This window comes from Myodes glareolus, chromosome 17, assembly GCF_982192425.1.
Source record: "Myodes glareolus chromosome 17, mMyoGla1.1, whole genome shotgun sequence".
In the NCBI taxonomy this organism is placed as follows: domain Eukaryota; kingdom Metazoa; phylum Chordata; class Mammalia; order Rodentia; family Cricetidae; genus Myodes; species Myodes glareolus.
The window spans coordinates 61,737,586-61,762,102 of record NC_142042.1 but is presented as its reverse complement, the minus strand read 5'-3'; the positions used below and the strand labels follow the sequence as shown (position 1 = coordinate 61,762,102).

The window sequence follows — 24,517 nt, the reverse complement described above, 5'->3', positions numbered from 1 at the left end:
CCACAGAGACCACATGCTGCTATGCAGTTACTGGTGCAGTGGGCCCATCCGTAAGACATCACTTTGCTCTGGTCCTCTCTGTCCTGTGACTCATTCAGTCTTCACTGAGCCTCAGGAAGGGTGTGATACAGATGTTCCATTTGTGACTGATAACTACATTGAGTTTGTGTAGGAACCACCATGCACCATGAGGAGGTCCGAGGAGCTGCCCTTAACCCATGGGTATAAAGGCTTGAATCTAAAGGGTACTTTGATGCTATGTCCATTTAGCAGAATAACAGCTGTATGTTCACCCCAGGGGCGTGTAAGCTCCCAAACCATGGGTTCTTGATCATGCTTACAGTACCAGACATGAGATTTCTCTTGTGAAGGGGGCCTTAAATCCAATCAGAAAGTGGTAGGTTACCCCCATAACATCCGTGCCACCATTGTGCCCTTCTGGGCACACTTGTCTGTATTGCAGTTTGCAAAGGGCCCAGCTGAGTAAGGCTGTTGACTTGCCCCCCAAAACCAGAACATGCTAATGCTAATAAGAATATGTCTTTAAAACACCTAAAGGCCCATGAGTGACTGTTTCTGACCTGGCAAGCAGGAGCTGTCCACATGGCCCGGGCTCTAAGCAAATGGCACATGTTGTTCACTGACCTGTGCAAACCTCCGGTGAGGAAAGTGAGCTCTGGTGAAGGATTCGAGCTGTCAGACGTGGGGCCGCAGCACCCACCTCCCAAGCCAAACTAGATGCTGGGTTCTCCTGGGAGCATGAGTGGACCGATGACAAACCGTCCACAGGAACGGGTGTTTGTGTGGGCTAGCTGCATGCTCCTGAGCGTGGACTCCAAGGAGCCCATGCTACATCCGCAGACACCGGCCCAGCCATGTGCTGCCACACTGATCACAGCAGCCAGGGGTGGAAACAGCCCAGACAGTGCCTGGAGAACGGTGTGTATGTGCGTATAGTGGAGTTGATTCAGCCATAGACGAGAATGAAATCAGGTCAAGAAAGATAGATATGACATTTTCTCCCATAATCGAAATCTAAACCACACACACATTTGATGTGACAGTAGAAGGGGCCTGTTGGGGGGGCAGCAGGAGAGGGGAGGGGGATGTATGCAAAGTACATGTATAATATATGCATGAATGAAAATCCCATAATGAAATCATTGCTTTGTGCAATGAATCTATGCTAATCATTTTATTTTATTTATTTTTTATTTTGTTTTTTGAGACAGGTTTCTCTGTACTAATCGTTTTAAAAGAAGAAAAATGGACTTTTTTTTTTTTTGAAGCAGGGTCTCATGTATTCTTGTCTGGCCTAGAACTCACTAGGAAGCCAAAGATAACCTTAAACTTCTGATCCACCTGCCTCTGCTTCTCAAGGGCCAGGGTTACATGTGTGTGCACCGTACCAAGTGTGTTCGGTGCTGGGACACAAACATAGGGTTTGTGCATGCCAGGCTGGCTAGAGCTGCAGCCTCTGTTAGATCATTATTAAATTTATTAAGTCTATTAAAATCTAACCCTTATTAAATCTATTAGAAAATTTAGCTGGGGAAGACTGAGACGAATAGAATTTATATAATAGATCAATTTTTCTCAGCTCATTCTTGGATTCCCTCCTTGGATCACACACTCAGCATCAGCATTGTTTTGTGTATTTGAAACAAAATTTCAATATTAGCCCAGGCTGGCCTGAAGCTTTCTGTCCTCCCACCGCAGCCTCCTGAGGACTGGGAGTGTCAGTCCTGTGCATCTCTAGAAAACATGAATTATTATTTTCAAAAGTACATTTCAGCTTTATGCATTTGTTTGTGGGAGGGGGCACATTCACGTGCATGCAGAAGCCAGAAGAGGCCAGTGTCAGGCTGCTCAGAGGTGTAGGTACTGCCGTCTGGAACTGGGTCCTGGAACTGGAAGAGCTGTGCCGAGCCACAAATCCAGCCCCTGCAACAAAACCGTATTACATTTATGGTACATTTGTGTGTCTGTGTCTGTGTGTGTGTGCACATGTGTGCACAGCTGTACACACACATGCAGTGTGTGTGTGTGTGTGTGTGTGTGTGTGTGTGTGTGTGAAGGGCCTTGGGGAATCAATTCACTCCCTCCGCCGTGGTCAGTCCCAGAGGCTGTACTCCATTTTTCAAGCTGGAGGGAGATGACCTTACCCTGAGTTATTCTGAACTCTGCTTATGTTTTTAACTAAAGCCCAAACTCAGATAACATCAGAATGGGGCGTGGTGCTACACACCTGTAATCCCAGCACTTGGGAGGTGTGTAAGCAGGAAGCTCAAGAAGTCAGAGCTGTCCTTGGCTACAGGAAGTCTGAAACCAGTCTGGGCCACACGAAACCCTGGAGAGAGAATTTAAACGTCAACAGACCTATGAAGGAGGGGTTTTTGGCAGTCACAAACTGTGACTCAGGCCACCCCATGTGGACACTACCTCAGCCGCGTAAAGGAAAGTCCTGGCAATACCCGGTTGTCATGAGTGTCGCTTTGACATTAAGGGTCATGTCAAAATGCTTTTTATGATTAGGGAAATCTGAGTCATTGTCCAGCTTCCCCTATTGAATTTCTGAGTCACTTCCTCTTCTATTGACCCAAACTTACAAGAAAAATCCATGATGGGTGCGGTAGAACATGCCTGTAGCAGCAGCTACTTAGAAGCTGGAGGCAGGGGGATGACTCGAGCCCGGTTTGCGGTCCGCCTGGGCAACACAGTGAGATCTGAGAAGAGAACAGGAGGGGCAAGGAGACCAAGGCAGGAGATGTGGAGCTTCTGGCAGTGACACATGAGTCCCCAGGCTCAGTGCCACAGCCGGGGAGTGCTGAGGATGTGGCTCCGTCGGTTAAGTGCCTTCCTGGCATACAGAAAGTCTAGAGTCAGCCGCCTGCACCGTATTCTGGGGGTGCTGGCACTCGACTATAATCTCAGCACTCAGGGTGGGGCAGCTGAGCTCAGAAGTTTAGCTGCATTGTGAGTTCTAGGCCTGCCCAAAAACAGAAAAGCAAGACAAGGGAATATCTAAAAGTACAGGCTTTTGAGAATCTGGGAACTAGTAGGGGATCAGAGATCAGAGTCGTCACTACAGATGATGTAAACAAGGTTGAGAAGTCACTCCATTGTCGCGGTCGCATGGCCTCTGTCACGTAACTTCTCCTAACTAGACCCTCTCCCCTAGAGCAGCTGACTTTTTAAAATGTGTTTACAATTTTATGTATATGTCTGTGTTGAGATATGTGCACATGAGTGCAGGTACCCTTGGGGGCCAGAGGGGGTGTTGGGTCCCATGATCCTGAGTCGCAGGTGCATGGGAGACACCACACCACGCTCAAGTCCTCTGGATAGAACAGGAAGTACTTACTCTTGTCCACTGAGTTCTCTCTCCAGCTCCTGAATGACTGGTTCATGTTTGTGTTTTGAGACAGAATCTTGCCCTGACCTTGTAGCTGTCTTCCTGCCTCAGCTTCTGGGTGCTAGAATCACATGTCCACCACTGGACCCCAGCTATAGGTTACCGGATCCAAGGCAAAGGTGGGCCCGTGGTAGGAACTGACTCAGGAATCTCTCACTTGATCACAGTGAGATCAGGCTTCAGCGTAGTCTACTGTTATTAGAAATAAACTACAGAAGCCAGGTGGTGGCGCACGCCTTTAATCCCAGCACTCGGGAGGCAGAGGCAGGCAGAGCTCTGTGAGTTCAAGACCAACCTGGTCTACAAGAGCTAGTTCCAGGAGAGGCTCCATAGCCACAGAGAAACCCTGTCTTGAAAAACCAAAAAAAAAAAAAGAAAGAAAGAAACTAAGAAAGAAAGAAAGAAAGAAAGAAAGAAAGAAAGAAAATAAACTACAGGCTACAGGGCTGGGGAGATGGCTCAGTGATTAAGAGTACTGTCTGTTCTTCCAGAGGTCCTGAGTTCAATTCCCAGCAACCATCTCATGGATGGTGGCTCCCAACCACCCATAATGAAATCTGGTACTCTCTTCTAGTGCACAGGCATACATGTAGGCAGAACATTGTATATATAATAAATAACATATATAAAATTATTTATTATATTATATATAATTATATATAAAATTTATATATAAGAATAATTTTTTTAAAAAGAAGTAAACTACACACTACTCAAAATGCTGAGGCAGGAGGATCACAAGTTCAGCCTTAGTTATATTATGAGACCCTATCTCAAAAAAAAAAAAAAAAGACAGGGAAAAAGAAAAAAAAAGGGAGAGAAAGAAAAGAAACCACACAGGGAGCGCCTCTCACCGAGCCCAGCTGGGATTTGTTAGTCTTTTGAGCAACGTGACTGTGACTTTGATTCCGAGGGCTGCCCTGCGCCCGTCAGGATGTTTACTAACACTACCGGTCGAGTGTGACCGCTCACACCTGCAACCTCAGTACTCTAGAGGCAGGGGCAGGAAGATTGCCGCGTTCAAGGTTAGCCTGGGCTACCTTCTTACCAACCCAGCCAGGGCTACAGGGCAAGAACCTGCCTCAAGAAAGGGGAAAACCAGAAAAGCCATCAAACATTGCCAAATGTCCCCTGGGGTCCCCTAGGGAGGGAGTATCTCTGTGCCTGCCTCTCTTCCCACACCCTCAGGGGCCGCCTCACCATCACATGGGACTTTCCCAAGGCTGTACTGACCCCCCTGCTAGAGGAGCAGGGGTTAATCCCCAGGGCCCACACAGCAACTCACTCCTGCCACTGTAATCCCACGGGACACGATGCCCTTTTCTGGCTACTAAAACACACACTTCCAGACATACATCCAGACAAACACCCTTACAGAGAGAGGAAAAAAAAAAAAAGAAGATGGAAGTCTCCCCTCTTCCCCAGTGGGTGGCCTCGAAAGTGGCAGCTGGGGTGAAAATGGGAAGCCACAGCTTCTGCCCTTCCTCTTGCTCATGCAGGGGATCCCCCAACTGGATAAAAGTTTACATAATTGGTAAAAATAACACAAAACATTTGCAAAACGTAGCCTTACCTGTGAGGGCTATAGATCACGATAAGGGCCGTGACCCTTCTGGACCGGGTACTCAGGTCATAGGTCAGCACACAGTGCTTGCCTAAGGCAGAAGCAGGCCTGTGATCCCAGCACTCAGGACACAGAGGAAGGATGACCGAGAGTTCAGGGCTGCGTAGACTACGTGAAATGCCACCCGCCCCCACTCCTCAAAAAAAAAAAAAAAAAGACGAAGAATGAAAAAGTGTCTTCCTGAGGTTCTGGTTTTGATCCCCAGAACCAGAAAGAAAGAAAAAAAACCTTTCTTGCTGTGGGTGTAGTGGCGCACATCTTTAATCCCAGCACTCGGGAGGCAGAGGCAGGCGGATCTCTGTGAGTTCGAGGCCAGCCTGGTCTACAGAGTGAGTTCCAGGACAGCCAGGGCTTTATAGAGAGACCGTGTCTCAAAATAAAAACAAAACAAAAAAGTACCTTTCTTACCATGAGAGGCCGTAAGGATAGACCAAGAAAACTGCCTTAATTAGATTAGATTATGTGGAGATATATATTTTTTTTTCTTTCTTTTTGAGATGATGTGTTACCATGCTCAGCAAGATTTTTGTTGTTTTGTTTTGTTGTAGTTGAGACAGGATCTCACTGTGAAGCCCTGACTGGCCTCGAACTCACAAAGATCCACTTGCCCTGTGTCCCAAGTCTAGGATTAAAGGTGTACGCCACCAGCCACCACCAGCCACCACGCAGGACTCCTGCAAGGTCAGTTAATAAAGGTCGGAGCCTGAGGGCTGAGAGAGGCAGAGAGGCTCCAGAAGAAAGTGAGGTGTACGGGGAGCAAGGATGCAGGCTCCTCTGGAGTGCACACACCATTTTCCTGTGCATCCTTCTTGACTCAGGGACCACTTACTTTCCCTAGCCTGTACTTATTTATGCCCTTGGTCACACTTAAGCAACCCAAGCTGTGCAGTCATAGGAAGACAGGAAACAGATGGTTGCTATAGTGACGTCTAAATACACACTGAAACATGCAGCAGGCTGAAGAGCAGTTTCTGGGTTTTGCTTGGACTTACTTTTTCCTCCCTCTTGATCTGCTATTTTTCCTTTTCTTCTCACTTTTTTGTTTTGTTTTGTGTTGTTTGGGGGTGTTTTTTGTAATTGTTTTGTTTTTTGAGATGGTTTCTCTTGTAGCCCTGGCTGTCCTGGAAGTCACCAGGCTGGCCCTGCCTCTTGAGTGCTGGGATTAAAGCTGGACCCCAACACCGCTGGCTTTTAGTCACATATTTTGTTGTTCTTTTGGGTTTTTTTTTTTTTTTGGTTTTTCAAGACAGGGTTTCTCTGTAGCCTTGGTGCCTGTCCTGGAACTAGCTCTGTAGACCAGGCTGGCCTCGAACTCACAAAGATCCACCTGCCTCTGCATCCCGAGTGCTGGGATTAAAGGCCTGCGCCACCACCGCTGAGCTTTTATGCACGTTTTTATACTTTACATTCCTGGCCCCCTGCGCTGGTTCTCAACTCCCTAGCACTGATCTAACCATTTCTTTTCCTTTGGAATCTCAGTTTAAACAGAATTCCTGAGGGTCTGGGGGAGGGAAATTAATAACAACAAAGTATAATGAAATACATATATGGAAATAATGAAATCCATTACTTTGCATGCTAATTAAAAAACATTTGGAAGCTGGGAGTAGTGGCACAGGCCTTTAATCCCAGTACTTGGGAGGCAGAGGCAGGTGAATCTGTGAGAGGTCCAGGCCAGCCTGGTCTACAGAGCGAGTTCTAGGACAGCCAGAGCTGTGTAGAAACCCTTTCTCAAAAAACCTTGGGCTAGCTATGGTGGCACCTTTAATCCCAAGCACCACAGAGGCTGTCTGCAGAGCAGGCTCAGAGCGACCAAGCCTACACAGTGAACCCACCCCCCCAACCCCAACACACACATTAAAGACCCGGCTATAGTAACACACACCTTTAATCCCAGCACGTGGGAGGCATAGACAGGTGGATCTCTGTGAGTTTGAAGACAGCCTGATCTACAAAGTGAGCTCCAGGACAGCCAGGACTGTTAAACATGTTAAACAGAGAAACCCTGAACCCTGTTTTGAAAACCAACAAGAACAAACAAACAAACAAAAGCATTAATTAGCCACTAGTTGTAGTGCACACTTTTAACGCCAGCACGCCAGAGGCAGAGACAGGGGATTCTGGATTCTGTGAGTTGGAGGCCACAGATCAAAGAAGTCTGGGCTCCATATAGTGAGGCCCTGACTCAAACCAAGCGTATGTGGCCTTCCCTACTGGTGGTTTTGACTTTATAAGTTTCTGACTAATGAACTCAGCCACTCTCTGGGAATCCCGGATGGACCTAGCCAATGTCCATCATCCTGGCCAGGAATTAATCAAGTTTGCTTCAAATTTGGCTAAAAACCAAAAGCATTAATTAACTGGACATGTTGACTTAGCCCTACACTCCCAACCCTCAGAGGTAGAGGCGAAAGGATCATACATTCAAGGTCCAGGCAGCAAGAACTCTCAGCATGCAGAGGCACTCGCTGGAGCCTCAGGATATGAGTTCACCCCCAGGACCCACAGAGTAGAGTGGGACCCCCATCCAGTTAGTGGTGCCCTCCTCGTGCACACTCACAGTCAGTGGTGCCCTCCTCGTGCACACTCACAGTCAGTGGTGCCCTCCTCGTGCACACTCACAGTCAGTGGTACCCTCCTCGTGCACACTCACAGTCAGTGGTGCCCTCCTCGTGCACACTCACAGTCAGTGGTGCCCTCCTCGCACGTGTGCGCGCGCGCACACACACACACAGTCAGTGGTGCCCTTCTCTCACGCGCACACACAGTCAGTGGTGCACTCCTTACATACACAGCACACTACTGAAAGGATATCCTGGGCTACAGTGAATTTGGGGCTTGTTTGGGCTATGTGACCTCATCTGAAAACATATCACTCTCGCCTGCCTACGGAAGGGCACGAAGGGAGCAGCGTTCTTCTGGGTTGTGGCTTTTGCACCTGTCCAAACCCTATTCCAGGGGCCGGCTGCACGCATAGCAGGCGGTTACTGTACTACTGCAGGGCTTGTGTGGCATCTGTGGAAGCTTTTAGAAAATCAAACACATAATCTTTTTTTTTTTTTTTTTGTATTTTCTTTCTTTCAGGGGATGGGCAGAGATTTTTTTCCCCTCTTTTTTGGTTTGTTTTTTGTTTGTTTGTTTGCTTTTCGAGACAAGGTTTCTCTGTAGCTTTGGAACCTGTCCTGGAACTAGCTCCTATAGACCAGGCTGGCCTCGAACTCATAGATCTGCCTGCCTCTGCCTCTTGAGTGCTGGGATTAAAGGTGTGCACCCAGGGTATGGATGTTTGTTCCCATTTAACAGGGTCCCACATAGGCCAAGCTGGTCACAAACTGGATGACCTGGAGCCTCCGAGCCTCTTGTCTCCATCTCTCTAGTCCTGGGATTCCAGGCATATGATTCCATACCTCATTATGGAACGCTACAGGTCAGACCCAGGGCTTCCTGGATGCTAAGTAAGCGTTCTCCCTGGAACACCGCAGCCCAGCCCTTGTATTTCATGATCCCAGCGGACAGGTAACTCCACCCCAGAAGCAGGTTAAGAGTTTCTCTTCTTTAGTTTGATGAACATCTGTGACTTGGCCTGTAAAGCGTACAGACCCTGGAGGAAGGAAGAGGGAGGCACAGGAGCTAGGCCTGATGAGGGCGATTATGTTTTACATGTAAAGGGCTCACCGGGAGCCAGTGAGGCTGCTTAGCCTGTGAAAGTGCTTGCTGCCGAGCCTGACAACCTGGGCTTGAGCCCTGTGACCCACCCACATGGTAGAACACCCACAAATTGTCCTCTGCACAGCCTCCATGTATTCAGACTTGTGTAATAAACTTTAAAAATTAAAACGTCTGTTTCAGCTGTAGAACCAAGACATAAAGATATGAATTCCAGTGGGAAGCACCAAGAGCAGCTAAGATTTTCAAGACAAATCGTCAAGGGCTAGTTCCGGAAGTCCTGAGCCCCTTTGTCCATTTCAAGGGAGGAACATAACTTTCTTTTTGCTTTTTCTCTGAGACCGTATCTCACTCTCACTCTGTGTCCAGGCTGGTGTAGAACTCATGATGTAGCCCAGGCTGGTCTTGAACTTTCCATGACCCTCTTGCTCTAGCCTTCTGAGCGCTGAAAGTTTAGACAAGGGCCACCAAGCTTGGGTCTTGGGTTACAAACCTATAGTGCTAACCCTTGGAAGACTAAAGCAAAGGATTCAGGGCCAGCCTGTGCTACACAATAGCCAGATCCTAACTGAAAACAAAACAAAAATGTTCAAGGGTTGAGGGTGTAGGCTTAGAAGTAGCGCTGTTGCCTAGCATGTTTAGATCTCTGGGGTCAACCTCCTCATGCACACACATGCTCCTTCAGAGACAACAAGAACTCCAAGCTAATCCCTAGGAGAAACACAGAATGATGCCTGAGACTTTCTAAAAGACCAACGGTATGGGAAATTCAAAATAAAGGCCAAAGAGCAACAGAGCCGTAGGTAACAAATTAGAGTCTGGGAATGTACCTCAGCTGGTAGAGTGCTTGCCTAAGAGAATCAGGAAATAGATTCATCCTTGCTACAGAGGGAATGCAGGGCCAGCCCTATCACAAGACCGTGCCAAAAGTTAGAGGACCTATGCCAGAGCGGACATCTGTCTGAGGAGAGAGTCCCCGGCCACTGGGATGAAGTTCACAAAGCTAGGGCTTGCTCGCTGTGTTGTCTTGGACGTCAGTATGGTGTCACCTAAGCATTCCTAGTCAGTCAGGGCCTTGCAGGACATCTGCTCGCAGCCCCTCCTCAGTCTCTTCCCCCTGGGGAGACAGCTTTCCGAGATTTCCAGCGGGGCCACATTCCACAGTCTTTCCTGCAGTGTCTATTTACTTTCTTTTTGTTCGACTCCCATGGAATCGAGATTATTCATTTTACTTAACAGGATGCCAAGGCACCTTTTGGTTAATATGTCCTCCAAAATACAACTGCTCAAAAGACAGGTGTTTTAGGGAGTTAGGACTCGTCAAATATGGCTGAGGCCTAGGGAACTGAAAACAAGACTCCTGGGTTAGGTGGGGCCCTGAATAAATAGGGGCATTATTTACACGAGGAAGCCACTTCATCTGGAGGCTCGCGCCTCGACCAGCACGCCTGGTGTGTTTGCATGCTGCTCTGCGTGATACTGTGGAAGAAACAGCGAAGTAACATGCCCTGCTTCCAGGACGTCAGCAGGATTGCCAGAGGTCTCCTCAGAAAGGCTCTGGAATGTTCTAGCTCTTTAAAAATTCCATTTCCTCGGTGTGCTTGATGAGTTCTCTCATCACCATCATTGCTGGAAAATCGCCTATGTGGCAAGGCGGTGGTGGCGCACGCCTTTGATCCCAGCACTTGAGAGGCAGAGGCAGGTGGATCTCTGTGAGTTCGAGGCTGGCCTGGACAAGTTCCAGGACAACCAGAACTGTTACACAGGGAAAGCCTGTCTTGAAAAACCAAAATAAAATAAAATAAGGCAGGCACGGTGGCCCATGTCTGCAGTCCACAGAGTTTCTTTCCTGTGGGAGCTGTACGACATGGTCCGAGAACAACCCGAAGGACTCAGTTCTCTCATTGTCACAGTGGTTCCTGGGATCAAACTCAGATCCTCAAGCCTGCTGGCAGGCAAGCACTTTGATCCCCGCACCATCTTCCAGTGTCTTTTCCACTTCCACCTCTCACTGTAAGTCCCTGTCGCTTCTCTTTCTTTTGGATTTTTTCCCTATATCTTCTACTTGATCTCAAAGGACTTGAATAGTTCTATCTGTAGCATTCACTGCAGTATTTTCAGCCTTGTAACGCTAGGGACAGAGGCATAGACCGCACACAGCCTAAGGAGTTCCCAGTTAACCCGAATTCTTGACTTCAATGCAAAAAGGAATTTCAATATTAAGCCAAGTTGGAGTTAGTTATTTTAACATAGATTTTTTTTTTTTCTGTTTGTTTGTTTTTGGAGACAGAGTCTCACTATAGTCCTGGTTGGCCTGGAACTCAGAGTTCCTGTCTCCACCTCCAGAATGCTGGGATTGGATTTTGTTTTGTTTTGAACTTGTTTGAGATAGGCTCTCAGGTAGCCAAGCCTTGGAGCCATTACGTAACAAGATGACCTTTGACCCCCATCTTCCTGCCTCTGCCTGTCAAGTGCAGGGATGACAGGCGTGAGGTGCCACTCCTAGCACAGCCTTTGTTTTTGTTTTGTTGTTTTGTTGTGTTTCTGAGAGACAGGCCTTTCTCTGTAGCTTAGGCTAGATTTAGTACTCTGTCTGAGAATGCTGGCTCACGATGCGCACTGCTACAGTCATCTAGAGCAGTGTCATCTGCCTACTGTATTGCAGTACGAGTCCTCCTTCTTCCCTTTGCCTCCACTCCCTCTGTCGATTCATCCTAACCCCAGTTATAGCAATGACACTGAATTAGCGCACACACGAACTATGGTAGTATCAGGTGTCCCAGCTGCCTACAACAGTAAAAATCGATACTTGGGCTGTGGTGCACACGCCTTGGAGGCAGAAGCAGAATTAATTAGTTCAAGGCTATCCTCAGCTACACAGCAAGTTTGAGGCCAGCCTAGGCTACATGTGACCCTATCTCAAAAAACTTTAAAACGGGGGCTGTTGAGATAGCTCAGGGGTTAAGCCACCAGCACCTAAGTCTGGTGGCTCACAACCCCTTTAATGCCTCTGACTTCCAAATGCAACCTGGACAAGACTCTCTTCCCTAAAACCACCTAGCTCAAAGAGTTTCTCTAACTCCACCACTTCAGTTGAGGATGCCTCCTGCACCCCACACTTCACACTGTGCTGGTTGTGCACGAGGTGACATTTCTCTCCACACTCCCTGCCACATCCTACAAAACGGCTTCTAGATCCTGCTTTCAAGCAGTCGTATGGTTCCCTGGCTTCTTACTAAGCTGTGGTTTAACACTGACACACGCAGTGAATATAGGTGGAGGTCAGCGGACAGGTCTCAGGAGTTGGGTTCTCGCCTTTCACCACGTGGGTTCCAGGGACAGAACCGACCCATCTCCCCAGTCTTAATTTTTGTGCCTCCCAAGTCCTGAAATGGAAGGTGTGCCACCACTGTACAGGGGTTTTGAACCCAGGATTTTCTGTTAGGCAAGTGCTCTAGCAATTAAACCATATTCCCAGCCTGCAAATTTTGTTTTGTTTTGCTAGAGCCTGGGTCTATGTAACTGTGGCTGGTTTGGAACTTGCTATGTAGATCAGGTGTCTTCAAAAAAAAAAGACAGGGTTTCTCTGTGTAACAGCCCTAGCTGTTTTGGAACTAGCTCTTGAACTCACAGAGATCTGCCTGCCTCTGTCTCCTGAGTTGGGATTAAAGGTGTGCGCTGCTACTGCCCAGTGATTCCCACCTTCTTGTGAGATGCTGGGGACCAACCCAGAACTTCCACGGGGTAGACAAGCTCTCTACCAACTGAGCTATACCCTTAGCCGCCATAAGTGACTGTTTAGAGCAGGCTCAGTAGGTAGCCAAGTATAATCTTCTGAGTGTCCTGCCTCTACCTCCTCAGGGGCACTCTACCAACTGAGCTACAGGTCCAGCCGCCATAAATGATTCGCTTTTAGACTTCATTCTTTGTGGAGGAGCTGGGCTCTTGTGGCAGCCATTGGAACTCTGTGAGGCTGGCTCGCTGCTTCCAAATTCAGGTCTTCAGGTTTGGGTTTCAGTGGCACAAGTCTTTCACCAGCTGAACCGTTTCAGAGGCTCCACATAAATAACTCTTTAATAGTGGTCCGTGAAGCATCCTCATTTTTGAAACATAGTAGAAAAATGACGCAGGTCTCCAATAGCGTGCTCCTATTTACTCAAATCTTCTATCCTCCCTGTTCCTTTTCCCTCTATTTCTAAGCGAATCAATGGTTACGAGTTAGGTGTGGTGCAGAGGGAAGGGCTGGAGAGATGCCTGGGCAGTTAAGAGCCCTGGCTGCTCTTCCAGGGGACCCGGGTTCGACTCCCAGCACCCACATGGAGGCACACAACCACTAATAATAATAATAATAACTTAAAAAGTGCATGGTGCAAGCCTGTCGTGGCAGCACAAAAAAGGCTAACGCTGGACAGCCTGGACATCAAACCCTGGCACCAGCAGAGGCTCGGAGCAGAAGCGCACAGGCGGAAGGAACGCGCGCGCCGCCCATCGTGTCGTTATGTAGCTGGCGTGCGCAGCCGGGCCGGAAGAGCCGCGATCCACGTCCGGCGCAGCTCTCCGGAAATCACGCCCCTTTCCCTTTTACGGTAAGACCCCGCTTGCGTCAGAGCGGTCCTAAGGCGGCGGCCGGTCTCAGCTTGGCCCACTCCTGACTTCCGCCAGCCTCGAGTCTGGAGTCGCGGCCTTCCCCGCTCTCGTCCCTTCTCCTGCCGCGTCCGATCATGTTTGGCCTGCGGAGAAACGCGGTCATCGGCCTGAACCTGTACTGCGGCGGTGCCAGCCTCGGCGCGGCCGGCGGTTCTCCGGCGGGGGCGCGCCTGACGGCCGAGGAGGCCAAGGCGCGGCGCGAGGGGGGAGGGGAGGCCGCCCTGCTGCCCGGCGCGCGGGTGGTCGCTCGACCGCCGCCCGTGGGCGCAGAGGACCCCGACGTCAGCGCGTCGGCCGAGAGGCGGCTGCTGCGGGCGCCCGGCCTCCTGGCTGTGCCGCCGGAGGACCTGGCCGCGCCGGCCGCCGCCATCATGCCCGGCGAGGAGGAGCTGGACGGCTGCGAGCCGGAGGCGCTCGGCAAGCGGCCGGCCGTGCTGCCCCTACGGGAGCGCGGGAGCGAGGCGGCCGCCGACGGCTCGCTGCCCTCCACGCCGCCGCCGGCCGAGGAGGAAGAGGAGGACGAGCTGTACCGCCAGTCGCTGGAGATCATCTCGCGCTACCTGAGGGAGCAAGCGGCCGGCGCCAAGGACGCGAAGCCGCTGGGCGAGGCGGGCGCCTCGGGCTGGAGGGCGCTGGAGACCCTGCGGCGCGTGGGCGACGGAGTGCAGCGCAACCACGAGACGGCCTTCCAGGGTAAGCGGCGCCCGGGGCGGGGCGGGCCGGGCCGTGCGGGAAGAGCCCGGGCGAGCTGGCTCCGCACCCGGCGTGTTCTGGCCGTGAGTCATTGTTTCCGCCCATCTGGCAGTTGGGTTCAAAAGCCGGAAAGGGTGGGATGTCAATGTCGGCGTGGGGTCCGCCTGAGCGCTCCAGAGCCGGCAGAGCCGAGTCCCCTCGCTGTGGGTGGGCAGGGGTCGTGCCCGGCTGCAGCAGACAAAGAAGGCCATGAGGTTGCGTGCTTTTCTCCTTCTCAGGCATGCTTCGGAAACTGGACATTAAGAACGAAGACGATGTCAAATCTTTTTCTCGAGTGATGGTCCATGTTTTCAAAGATGGCGTAACAAACTGGGGCAGGATTGTGACTCTTATTTCTTTTGGTGCCTATGTGGCCAAACATTTGAAGAGCATAAACCAGGAAAACTGCATCGAACCGTTAGCAGAAAGTATCACAGATGTTCTTGTCCGATCAAAACGGGACTGGCTTGTCAAACAAAGAGGCTGGGTAAGTTTGCTTTACGGTTTAAAGGGGCCGTGGAGCGGAAATGGGGTGCAGGACTTTGTGAAGGCGGAGGCAGGTAAAGGTTTTTGCAAAGCTCCCGGTTCCCGATCTAATCTTTGTACCTCTGGTTGCTTAATGTTGGACGTTGTAAGTGGAGGGGGTCCAAAGAAAAAGTGGTATGACGGTCTTGAATTGTACCAGAAGGTCTTGTATTCTGTGGGTTCTTTTAAGTCAGTTGGGTAATCTTCAGAGCAGTGGATTTGAAACCTTGAAGTAAGGGTTCCCTGCGATGACTAAATTATATTCCTAGTGGACCCTCATTTTAATCCAATGGAGACGGGTATATCCTGCAGCTTAGACGTATTAATACCCAAAGAGCTCTGTTGTGAAGTGTGTTTCATTAGGAAACACTGACCCACGGGGAGATGCTTCGGGGGCTCTGAAGAGTGGTAGCGTTTCTGTCTTCTACCGTGTAGTGGGGGCCCTCAATTCTTCCCATTGTGCGGTACAGCTGTGAGTTAGTCTGACTCTTGTGAGTGGTAACCACCGGAAACTCCAGACGCAGCTCTTTTGCATCCCGGGAGTATTTGATAGTTGGTTCCCATTGTTTCGGGGGGATATTTTAATTCATCCTTTCTCTGTATTTAGTGTCACAACGGCAGAAACCCATACTTGAAAAATGTGTTTTTCTTTTTTGTTTTCTAGGATGGGTTTGTGGAGTTCTTCCACGTACAGGACCTAGAAGGCAGCATCAGAAATGTGCTGCTGGCCTTTGCGGGTGTTGCTGGAGTGGGGGCTGGTCTGGCATATCTGATAAGATAGCCTTGTGAGTGCAATAGGTGTCTCTAAACTCCAGCCACCAAACCACTTGCTTCTGTGAAAACCAATGTATTTATGAAGTTGGACTTGCAGCTGCCCCGGCTTTAACAATCCAGGAGTTCCACTCTAGCAACATAGCCAGAAATAAAGCAGGATTGTGGCCAACAAGAATAAATACATGGGAAAAGTGCTCCCTCTTGAAGAGTTACTATCTGAAAGAAGCGAAGTTTTCACTCAGCAGACTTTGGGAGGCCATGGAGGAGGACTTGTAGATTGGACAAAAGTGGTTAGATGGACAGGCTTGATTTCCTTGTCCTGAATGGAGTGGTCAAGCTAGTCATAGAGCTCAATAAATATGCAGAATCCACCACTCTCCTGTAGTGTCGCAAGAAGCACTAACAATGACGGTCACCTGTGCAAGTGGATGTACGCTGCAAGTAAGAAACTGACTAGAAGCCACAGGAGTGTACGAGAATGTGAAGGGAGGCGCGTGCGCCCCGCGAGCTCTCCCAGGTGTGCTTGTTGACAAAGCCCACGTGCTCAGGATGTGTAGGCCTGTCTACTTTGGCTTGGTTTGGATGATTCTGAAGTTTATTAGCCTAGTAATGGCCAAAAGTACTTGACTAAGGTTCACTAATTAGTTACAAAACTGAAAAGCCTCAATTTTTAAGAGAAACAACATATAAAATGTATGTATTTGTCTGTAAAAATTGTATATATTTTTACAGAAAGTCTATTTCTTTGAATATAAAAGAGGGAAGGCTCTGATTTAGTTTTTCCATACCCTTTTGAAAAGATTTGCAACTTGTAGTTAAAATCTATTTCTTACAGCTTTTTAGAACTTTGTCATGACCAGTACTAGAGTATACACAGAACCAGCTGCACGTGCACTGGCCGTAGTGGGGCAAATCAGATTCACAACTATGCAGGCTTAATTTTCCAGTCTGATTTTGTATCGCAGGTAGATGTAAGACATTTGATCCCCTGGTGACTTACTAAATTGTAAAGTGGTTTGAGAATGCAGGCTAGACTCATAACCATGGTGCTATTCACAGGTTTTACTTGTTTAATACAAGTTTAAGCCTGGTGTTGTCAATAAAACAAGTATGTATTTCTTTTCTACTAATGATTGCCAAGCTTTGTTTTGAATTTCTGTGTTGGTTTCTCTAGGTGTCCCACTGTTGTATAGAATTAACCTTAAATCCTGGCTTGTGATGCTCCCTCTGGTCCCTCTTCAGATAGAATCGGGGTCCATATTTCCTCCTTGGAACCCCCACCCTCACCCCCCAACTAGGAACTGAAGTCATCTCCCATCTCCCTCCCGTCCTGTCGGCAGAGCTTTGTCTCCTTAGAGGCTGGTAATACTTAGCTTTGAGGCCTGTGACCACCAGGAGCAGGTATGGGGTGCATCAAAAGTCACAGCTCCGCCTGCCCTGTGCTCCTGGAGTGAGTGTGCTCACTTAAATTTAGAGAAAGGGGGGTTTCGTTAAGCCTCAGTTATCTGAACGCTAACTGGTAAACTGGAGGAGTTTGTTTAAGCTATGGTCATTTGAAAGCTTGAGTCTCAGAGTGTGACCTTTAGTCAGGACTGCAGATAAAAATAGGCGTGAATCAGATGACTAAGAATGCGATGGGGAAGAAGTGCCCTGCCTGTCCATCCCAGCCAGAGGTCATCTTGTTGGAGCTGTTTGTACCTATGTATTTATCCTTAATGGTTATAAATTGCTTATTTATGTTTATCTCTTGGAATTAAAAGCACTTTATGTAGTTTGACCCTACAGGTTAAGGTGACTAGAAGGCAGGCTCCCGTGTCCAGTTGTGGAAGTTTGTGTTTGTACCGGTCTGCTCCTAGTGGGCTATTCTGGTTCCAGGGCCCATGCAGACTTGGAGAGCCCAAGTGGTTGAGAAAAGGGGTTTATTTTGAGGGAGAAGAGGCCCAGTCCAAGTGCTGACTAGCTGCATAGTTGAGACACCCTCCAGAGTGAAGAGGGAGGGAGGGGCTGCTGGAAAGATGGCTCGCAGCAAACTCTTGTCTTACACTTCTCAGGGAAAACCGTGGACATTCTAGCTGGGGTGAATACCTTCAATCTGATAGAACCAGCATTTTTAACACCTGTTCCCAAAAGGGTTAGGACCAACTGCAAGTTAATGTGGGTTGTAAAAAATGTGTTTCCCTAACTTCTGTTTCTTCTCTTAAGGGAAAAAAAATAAACCTTTTTTTTTTCTCTCCAAAGTAAGGTGTGGGTCTTTTCTTATCGCCTTCCTTCCCCATTATGCAAGTCTTTTTAGGGAAGTCAGCTGAGCAAATGCTTGTAAGTGAACTAAAAACAAAAGTTAAAGTTGTTTTGCCTCATAGCAAAGGAGCAGAGTACCTGTAATACTAATCTGGAGTTTTGTGTTTGTTGTACTTAAACTAGGCTCGTACTTTTCTGTGTTGGAGGAGAGTGCTTTTTGGTCTCCTTTAAGATGGCCACAAAGTAGCCAGGCTGGACAGTCTTCAACGCTAAACTCTGCTCAGCATCACACTGTCCTTATCTCTAAGTTCCAGGTTGACCCTGAGCTTTTCTTGCTCCTGCCTCCACCACTGGTCCTCTGCTTTAGCCGAGGGGATGGGTGTGTATCTTCTCAGGGTGCTTCCCCGCTCCCCAAGTTCTGGGAGTAAACCCAGGACCTTGTGTGTAGTAGGCACGCTCTTCACTGAGCCACTCTCAAGCACAGGATCTTAGTTATGCAACTCTGGGCCCCAGCATTTGGTGCATGCTGTACGGCACTCTTTCCAGCTCAGCTACAGGCACTGCCTTCCAGTCCTTGTTAATGCACAGATCAAAAGCTTTCTTACCTTGTGAGTTACTAAGTTTCAGTGTGCATGTAAACAATCTTCCCTCATGAGCTGTATATGAATTCAGTTCAACTTAGAAGTCAAGGTTCTCTTCCGCTCTAAGACCTGGTGCTCAAACTCAGACCTGGTGGCAAGTGCCCCTACCCACTGAGCCTTCTCACCAGGGTGATAGGGTGTTGTGTTCTGTGTTCGTTTGTTTTTAGTATGGAAGGGTTCACAAAGCAGTGACTCCACCCCCTCCACACACACACACACACACACACACACACACACACACACACACCCCGCTTTTAGATGAACAAGATTATTCACCTGAGGTTTTAGTTCTTAGTAGCTGCCAGCCCCTCCTTCCAAGGAGGTGAGACTAAGCCAGTTTGAAGAACTGTCCTACCTTTTGTTGTCAAATGCCTTGAAAGGGAGCCGAATCACCATGGAAATGTGCAAATTTGAGGTTTGCATAACTGGTTTTCAGCCACAAACACTAATCAAGCAAACAGCATCCTGTATCTTCTACTCAGTTTTGTCTGTTTAAACATCTGTCCGTCTTCCATGGGCTGTGTTACCAGATGACAGGAACTTTTTACTGCTTGATTCCCCCCTCCCCTCCCACACACACACACACACACACACGTGGTTTCACTGTGTAGCCCTGGCTTTCCTGGAACTCATTCTAGACCAGGCTGCCTTTGAAGTCAGAGATAACACCTGCCTCTGCCTCCTGAGTGGTAGGATTAAAAGACTGCACCACCACCACCATCTGTCAGTAACTTTTTATTGCAAAATTGCTTTGTGCTGGGCCTACTGGCCCCTGTAACCCCATCATTTAGACTGAGGCATAAGTACTGCCTGAAGTTCAAGGCCAACAGGGGCTATAGTGTGTGTGTGTGTGGGGGGGTGTCTTTGAGACTGGGAGCACTAACTGGTCTTACAGAGGGCCTAAATTCAGTTCCCAGGTTCCATGTTAGACAACTCAAGTTACCTTAGTAAGTTCAGCTCCAGATCTGAGCCCTGTTCACACAGACACAAAGGGAGTGTGGTTTAGTGACTAGTACACATAAGGTTCTGAGTTTGATCCCTAACCCTGAAAAAGCAGAGCTGTGTACAGAGGCATGTTGAGACAGTAGCACCCAAGGAAGGGTAAGATTAACATGCTAAATCTTGCTTGGTACACCTGTGATCCCAGCAGGATTGCATCAGGTCCAAGGCAAGCCTGTGCTACGTAACAAATCACTGGAAAGAGACAGACCCCCAAAGTTTGATTGGGTTAAGTTTTGCTTAGTACTATTCCTGTTGATGCTTTGGGGGGGGGTGTTTGTTTTTAGTTATTTTTGATACAAGACCTAGGCTTGCATTGAATTTTGGATACTCCTGCCTTGTCCTTCTGTGCCACCATGATGAGCCCCATTGGTGCTTATGATACGAAGCTGCTTCTGTGCATGTTGCCTTTACCCTCAAACCTCGAATGAAGCCAGTTCCTGTAGGGCACCAGGGGAGGCTGAGGTCAGGCAGTGGTGCTGCCACACACAAGGATGCCCGAGACTGGAGATGGCAGCCTGAGGACCAGTGTTAAAGGTCAGCCTTTGCTACGGGATTTTGAAGCTGGTGTAGGTTGCCTGAGAGCTTGTTTGGGAAAACATTAAAAAGTGGGTGTGGTGGCGCATATCTTAATTCTGCCCGCCACTTAGGAGGGCTGTAAGCCAACCAGGACTCTTGCTCAGAGAGTGACCTAAGTCACTAGAGGCGGCACACACCTCAGCCCAGCCTGGTGTTTGACACAACTAATGTTCAGTTCTCTTTGTCTTCTTGCTGTGCAGACCCATCTGGCCTGAGTACAAGGCAAGCCGGCAGACAGCCACCCAGCCCTCTCGTTTTCAGTTCTTAGCTGGGTAAGGGGTGCTGGAGTTTAAACGAGCCTCCAGTACTGAGTGAGCTTCTGCTGAGCCGCACCTGCTTGAGAACCAGGTCATCTGTTGCCCCAGAATTTTCTTTCCAAGTTGGAGTGTTGTTCATTTGTTCCGGTGGATGTTGAACCTTTGCAAGGTCCTGAGTTCAGTCTTCTGCACCCCACTCTCACCCTGCCCCCCCCCCCCACTTCCTGAAACTTAGTGGCACGCTAGTCCAGGCTGGGATCAAATTTGGGTTGATAGTCTTGTCTTAGCCTCTCAAAGTTCTGGCATGAACTGGCCAGAAGGCCAGCCTAAAAACTTTCTCTAAAGCAAGTTTTGGTAACAGAGTTAGAGTGGAAGGAGTGGGGGGGGGCTCCAGCCGGATGCCCGAAGCTCGGCACTTCTACAGAAAGAATGTTTTCATGCTCCTAGGCTTCACGTGTTCAGCCAGAGTTCTGCCTTCGTGGACCCCTGGCCCCCAGCCCCCACCCAGTGCCTTCTAGGGAGATTTGAAAACTTGGTTCTGTCTCAGTTCACAGTAGTTACAGGTTAGTGTAGCTTATCTCAGTTATGTGAAGCATCTGGAAGGGGGAGGGGCATCCTCCATAGGCTGCTGAGTCAAACAACTCTTGAGAATTGAGTGGGGGTTTTGTTTTTTTCTTCCTCTGAGGGCGTGGGGGGGGTGTACGAGACTGGGTTTCTGTGTAACAGAGGGCTGGCGGCTGGCTGTCCTGTAACTTGCTCTGTAGATTGCCAGCCTCTGCCCCTTGAGTGGAGTGCTGGGATTAAAGGTTTGTGCCATCACACCAGGCTTTTTGTTTTGCTTTGAGACCAAGAGTCACTGTGTTGCCCTTGCCTGGGATGGGAGAAGGGGCTGACTCGAGTCAGTAATTCTTCACTGCCCTGGGCTAGCCTTGGACTCCCTCATTAATCGAGGCTGCCCTTGAATGTTTGGCCCTCCTGATCTCACCTCTCAGGTCTGAGATTATAGCCTGTGCTGCTGCTCCGGGCTACGCACTAATAACGAGGAAGAACTGTTTTGGCTTTTTCTGAAGTCTTCCTATAGCCCTGACTGGCTTGTGAATCTACGCGTAGACCAGACTGGCCTCGAACATGCACTCATCTTCCTACCTCTGCCTCACACGTGTGGTAGCTTTGTAGTTCTACAAGATAATAATAGTCCCTGACTGCTGGGGTGTGTGTCAGAGCCCCTGAAGTCCACTGACCCTGAAGTTATCACAGCCAACTTCACAGTGGTTTGAAAATTGTGAAGTTTTGTTTTGTTTTTGCTTTTTCATTTGTTTAGGAGTGTTTTTAGTTTGTTTTCTTCTTAAGATTCTCTTTTTTTGGGGGGGGGGGGCCTTTAATCCCAGCAATCGGAAGGCAGAGGCAGGTGGATCTCTGTGAGTTCGAGACCAGCCTGGTCTACAAGAGCTAGTTCCAGGACAGGCTCCAAAGCTACAGGTTTTGAGGAACCCTGTCTCAAAAAACAAAACAAAACAAAACAAACAAACAAACAAAGATTCTATTTTATTTATTTTAGTTTTTGAGACAGGTCCTCACTATGTAGCTCTGGCTGGCCCAGAACTTGCTATATAGACCAGGCTGGCTCAAACATGAGATCCCCCTGTCCCTGCCTCCCATGTGCTAGGATTTGGAGCATGTGTCACCGCATCCTGCTCCGGTTTTGACATGGGGCCTCACTATTTAGTCTTAGCTGACTGGGAACTTGCTATTTAGACAGTGAGTAGACCATGTTGACCTTGAACTCCCAGAGAGCTGCCTCCCAAGTGTTGGGACTAAGGTTTACGGCCCAGCCTGATTTGATTTCTTTTAGTTACCTGTATACAGGAAGTTATGCACTTGTGAGTGTGTTGGGTCCCTTGGAGCTGCACCTCCAAGCATTTGCAAATGGTTATAGATTCTGTTGTAAATTCTGGGAAGCAAACCCTGGATTTTATAAGAACTCTTAACGCTGAGTCCTCACCAGCCCAAAAGAGTCTAGTCTGCAGTTTCACTTTTTCTTTCGGGGTAGTCATACAGAGTGCTCTATATTCTGGTGATTGTGGACATCAGCTTCTGCCTCACTCTGCCCTTCAGGATACGACCCTGCGGTCTGCCCAGTGCCCTGTGGGAGTGCAGTATTACACAGACTAGCTGTATTACTAAGGCATCTTGTGCCATGGGCTCAGTCTTCCAAATGTTGGAGTTACTGCCGTGTCCTTATCTAATGTCCTCACGAGCAGCTGGTTATACTAGAGATTGTCCACCAGTGAGTGCACCCCAGAGAGAGTGCAGCCAGGGAGAGCAGGTGTGTTTCTAACACAGGACCAAGAGCTACACTCTGCAGAACAAAACTTAGTAAGAACCACCCTTGAAAGTTACTAAATGCATAGTGTCTTCTGCTCTTCTTAATCTCGTTCCCGTGGGAGACTCAATTACTGCCCTTCCCATCCTGATTCAGAAAACCAGTTGGCTCTGGCTGCCCAGACTTCCCCACAGACTGCATTTTTCTTGCCCATGAGCTCATTGTTTTGGCTTCTTTGCCAGCCTGTTGGGGATCTGAGTTTCTGGTCCCCTGACTGGCTGGGGCTGCATTCCATTCAGAATTTCCCCACCCCCACTTGGTGTGATCACATGTGTGTGTTTGTTTATTCCAGTTAGCCTGGAACAAGGTGTGCTGGGAAAGAGGCCAAGAAAATAGTCACAGAAAAAGCTTCAGTGTTAGTATTATCCTGGATTGAAGAGGTTTGCAGCCTTTTTGAAGAATACGGTTTGCTGCGTGTCTCAAACTCATGGCGGTCTCTACCTTAGCCACCGCTGCATGCTAGAGTTATGAGCATGGACCACCATCATGCCTAGCATGTTATTTCTGAATCTCCTCTACCTAGATCTGTCCTACAGCCTTTGCTCAGCTCACATCTCCACTCTTTAGTGTGCCTGGAGAAGTCTCTGCCTTGGACATGGGGCGGGTAGGGGGGGCAGCTGGGCTGCCGCAGAGAAGCAGCTGTTAGGTTTGTTGCGCATGTTTCCTGAGGATGATAGTCTTGTTTATTTCCTTTTGACCCTGAGAACCCAGATCTGAGAAGTGCACTACAGCCGCAGGTGAAGGCTGCACAGAGGGGATTCTCCTGGTGGGGAACATCCCAGATTAATAGTAGAAGCTTGATGTGTCCTCTTGCCTTCCCTCTGCCATCCCTTAATTTAAAAAAAAAAAAAAAAGACACTGGGCAGTAGTGGCACACACCGTTAATCCCAGCACTCGGGAGGCAGAGGCAGGCAGATCTCTGTGAGTTCAAGTCCGGCCTGGTCTACAAAGCAAGTTCCAGGACAGCCAGGACTGTTACACAGAGAAACCCTATCTCAAAAAACAAAACAAGGGGACTGGAGAGATGGCGCAGTGGTTAAGAGCACTGACTGCTCTTCCAGAGGACCCGAGTTCAATTCCCAGCACCCACATGGCAGCTCAGAACTGTCTGAAGATCCAGTTGCAGGGGATCTGACATCTTCACACCATTGCACATAAAATAAAGTTAAATAAACCATAAAAAATATTTAAAAAAAAAAAAACAAAACCCATAAATTATGCCAACAGTTCTAGTCCAGCCTAGAAAAGGCAGACACAAAAGGATTGCCTTGAGTTCGAGGCCAGGCTGGGCTACAAAAAAGACCTTAGTCCAAGGAAAAATTAAAAAAAACAAAACAACAAAAACCTGCAGACAGCAGCTGTGGGAAGTGAAGTTCTGTCATTTCTCAGAACTCCCTCATGAGGCAGTGAAACAGAAACAGGGAAATGTTGTGAAATGTGTTGAAATGAGGGTGTGTGTGTGTGTGTGTGTGTGTGTGCACACGCCTGCGTGCTCTGGATCTAGTTGGGGCCCTTGGACATACTGAACACAAACTTTCCACCAAGGTGCACCCCAGCTCTGACCCGTCATCAGCTGCAGGAGCAGCCGCTCCGCAGAGCACCTTGGTGACCCTGGGTGCAGAGAGCCCTTGATGCCCGCCTGTCTCCTCGCAATCTCACTTTGGTGGTTAAAGTCTGGTCTGAAATAGAATCTCTTCCTTTCTGTGTTGTGAGCTATGAAGACAGCAGTGATCTGGTGTGGTGGTGTGAACTGCATAAGAGAATTCCGCCAGGAGTGGGGGCCAGCCCAGTCTATATAGGGAGACCCTGTCTTCAAAAAGAAAAGAATTGGGGTTTGAGAGCTGGGGAGGTGTCAGTTAAGAGCGATAGATGCTCTTGCAGAGAACCATAGTTCAGTTTCCCAGTACAGAGCTGCTCACAGAGACTAGTTCCAGCTCCAGGGGATGCAGTGCTCTCTGCTGGCCTCTGCAGTTACCTGTATGCAGAATTAAAAGAAGAATGCATCAATACTGAATGAAAGAAAAGCTTGTAGAATAA

The 24,517-nt window shown here is 48.7% G+C and overlaps 1 protein-coding gene and 1 long non-coding RNA gene across 3 annotated transcripts; one reads left to right on the top strand and one right to left on the bottom strand.

The window, feature by feature from the left end:
• Positions 1-1,559: 1,559 nt before the first annotated feature.
• LOC125396132 (uncharacterized) lies at positions 1,560-5,882 on the bottom strand. 2 transcript variants are annotated; one of them, XR_007230722.3, is made up of 4 exons: positions 4,989-5,882; positions 2,610-2,726; positions 2,249-2,350; positions 1,560-1,944 (listed from the first exon to the last, which is right to left on the bottom strand). It is a non-coding gene; the product is annotated as an uncharacterized LOC125396132 (long non-coding RNA). The 2 variants fall into 2 exon arrangements; XR_007230723.3 differs by lacking the exon at positions 2,610-2,726 and having other exon boundaries at positions 4,989-5,197.
• A 7,449-nt stretch (positions 5,883-13,331) lies between these two features.
• On the top strand, positions 13,332-17,620 carry Mcl1 (MCL1 apoptosis regulator, BCL2 family member). The gene is made up of 3 exons (XM_087897779.1): positions 13,332-14,045; positions 14,324-14,571; positions 15,274-17,620. The coding sequence occupies exons 1-3, from the start codon at positions 13,427-13,429 to the stop codon at positions 15,388-15,390; spliced, it is 984 nt and encodes a 327-aa protein (XP_087753905.1). The 5' UTR covers positions 13,332-13,426; the 3' UTR covers positions 15,391-17,620.
• Positions 17,621-24,517: the final 6,897 nt, after the last annotated feature.

What these genes read in the sequence shown, in the direction of transcription:
- Mcl1 (XM_087897779.1), top strand. Translation starts at nt 13,427, where the DNA reads ATGTTTGGCCTGCGGAGAAACGCGGTCATCGGCCTGAACCTGTACTGC. An exon ending in CCACGAGACGGCCTTCCAGG is followed by an intron (nt 14,046 to 14,323) that starts GTAAGCGGCGCC and finishes TCTCCTTCTCAG; the next exon opens with GCATGCTTCGGAAACTGGAC. An exon ending in TTGTCAAACAAAGAGGCTGG is followed by an intron (nt 14,572 to 15,273) that starts GTAAGTTTGCTT and finishes TTTGTTTTCTAG; the next exon opens with GATGGGTTTGTGGAGTTCTT.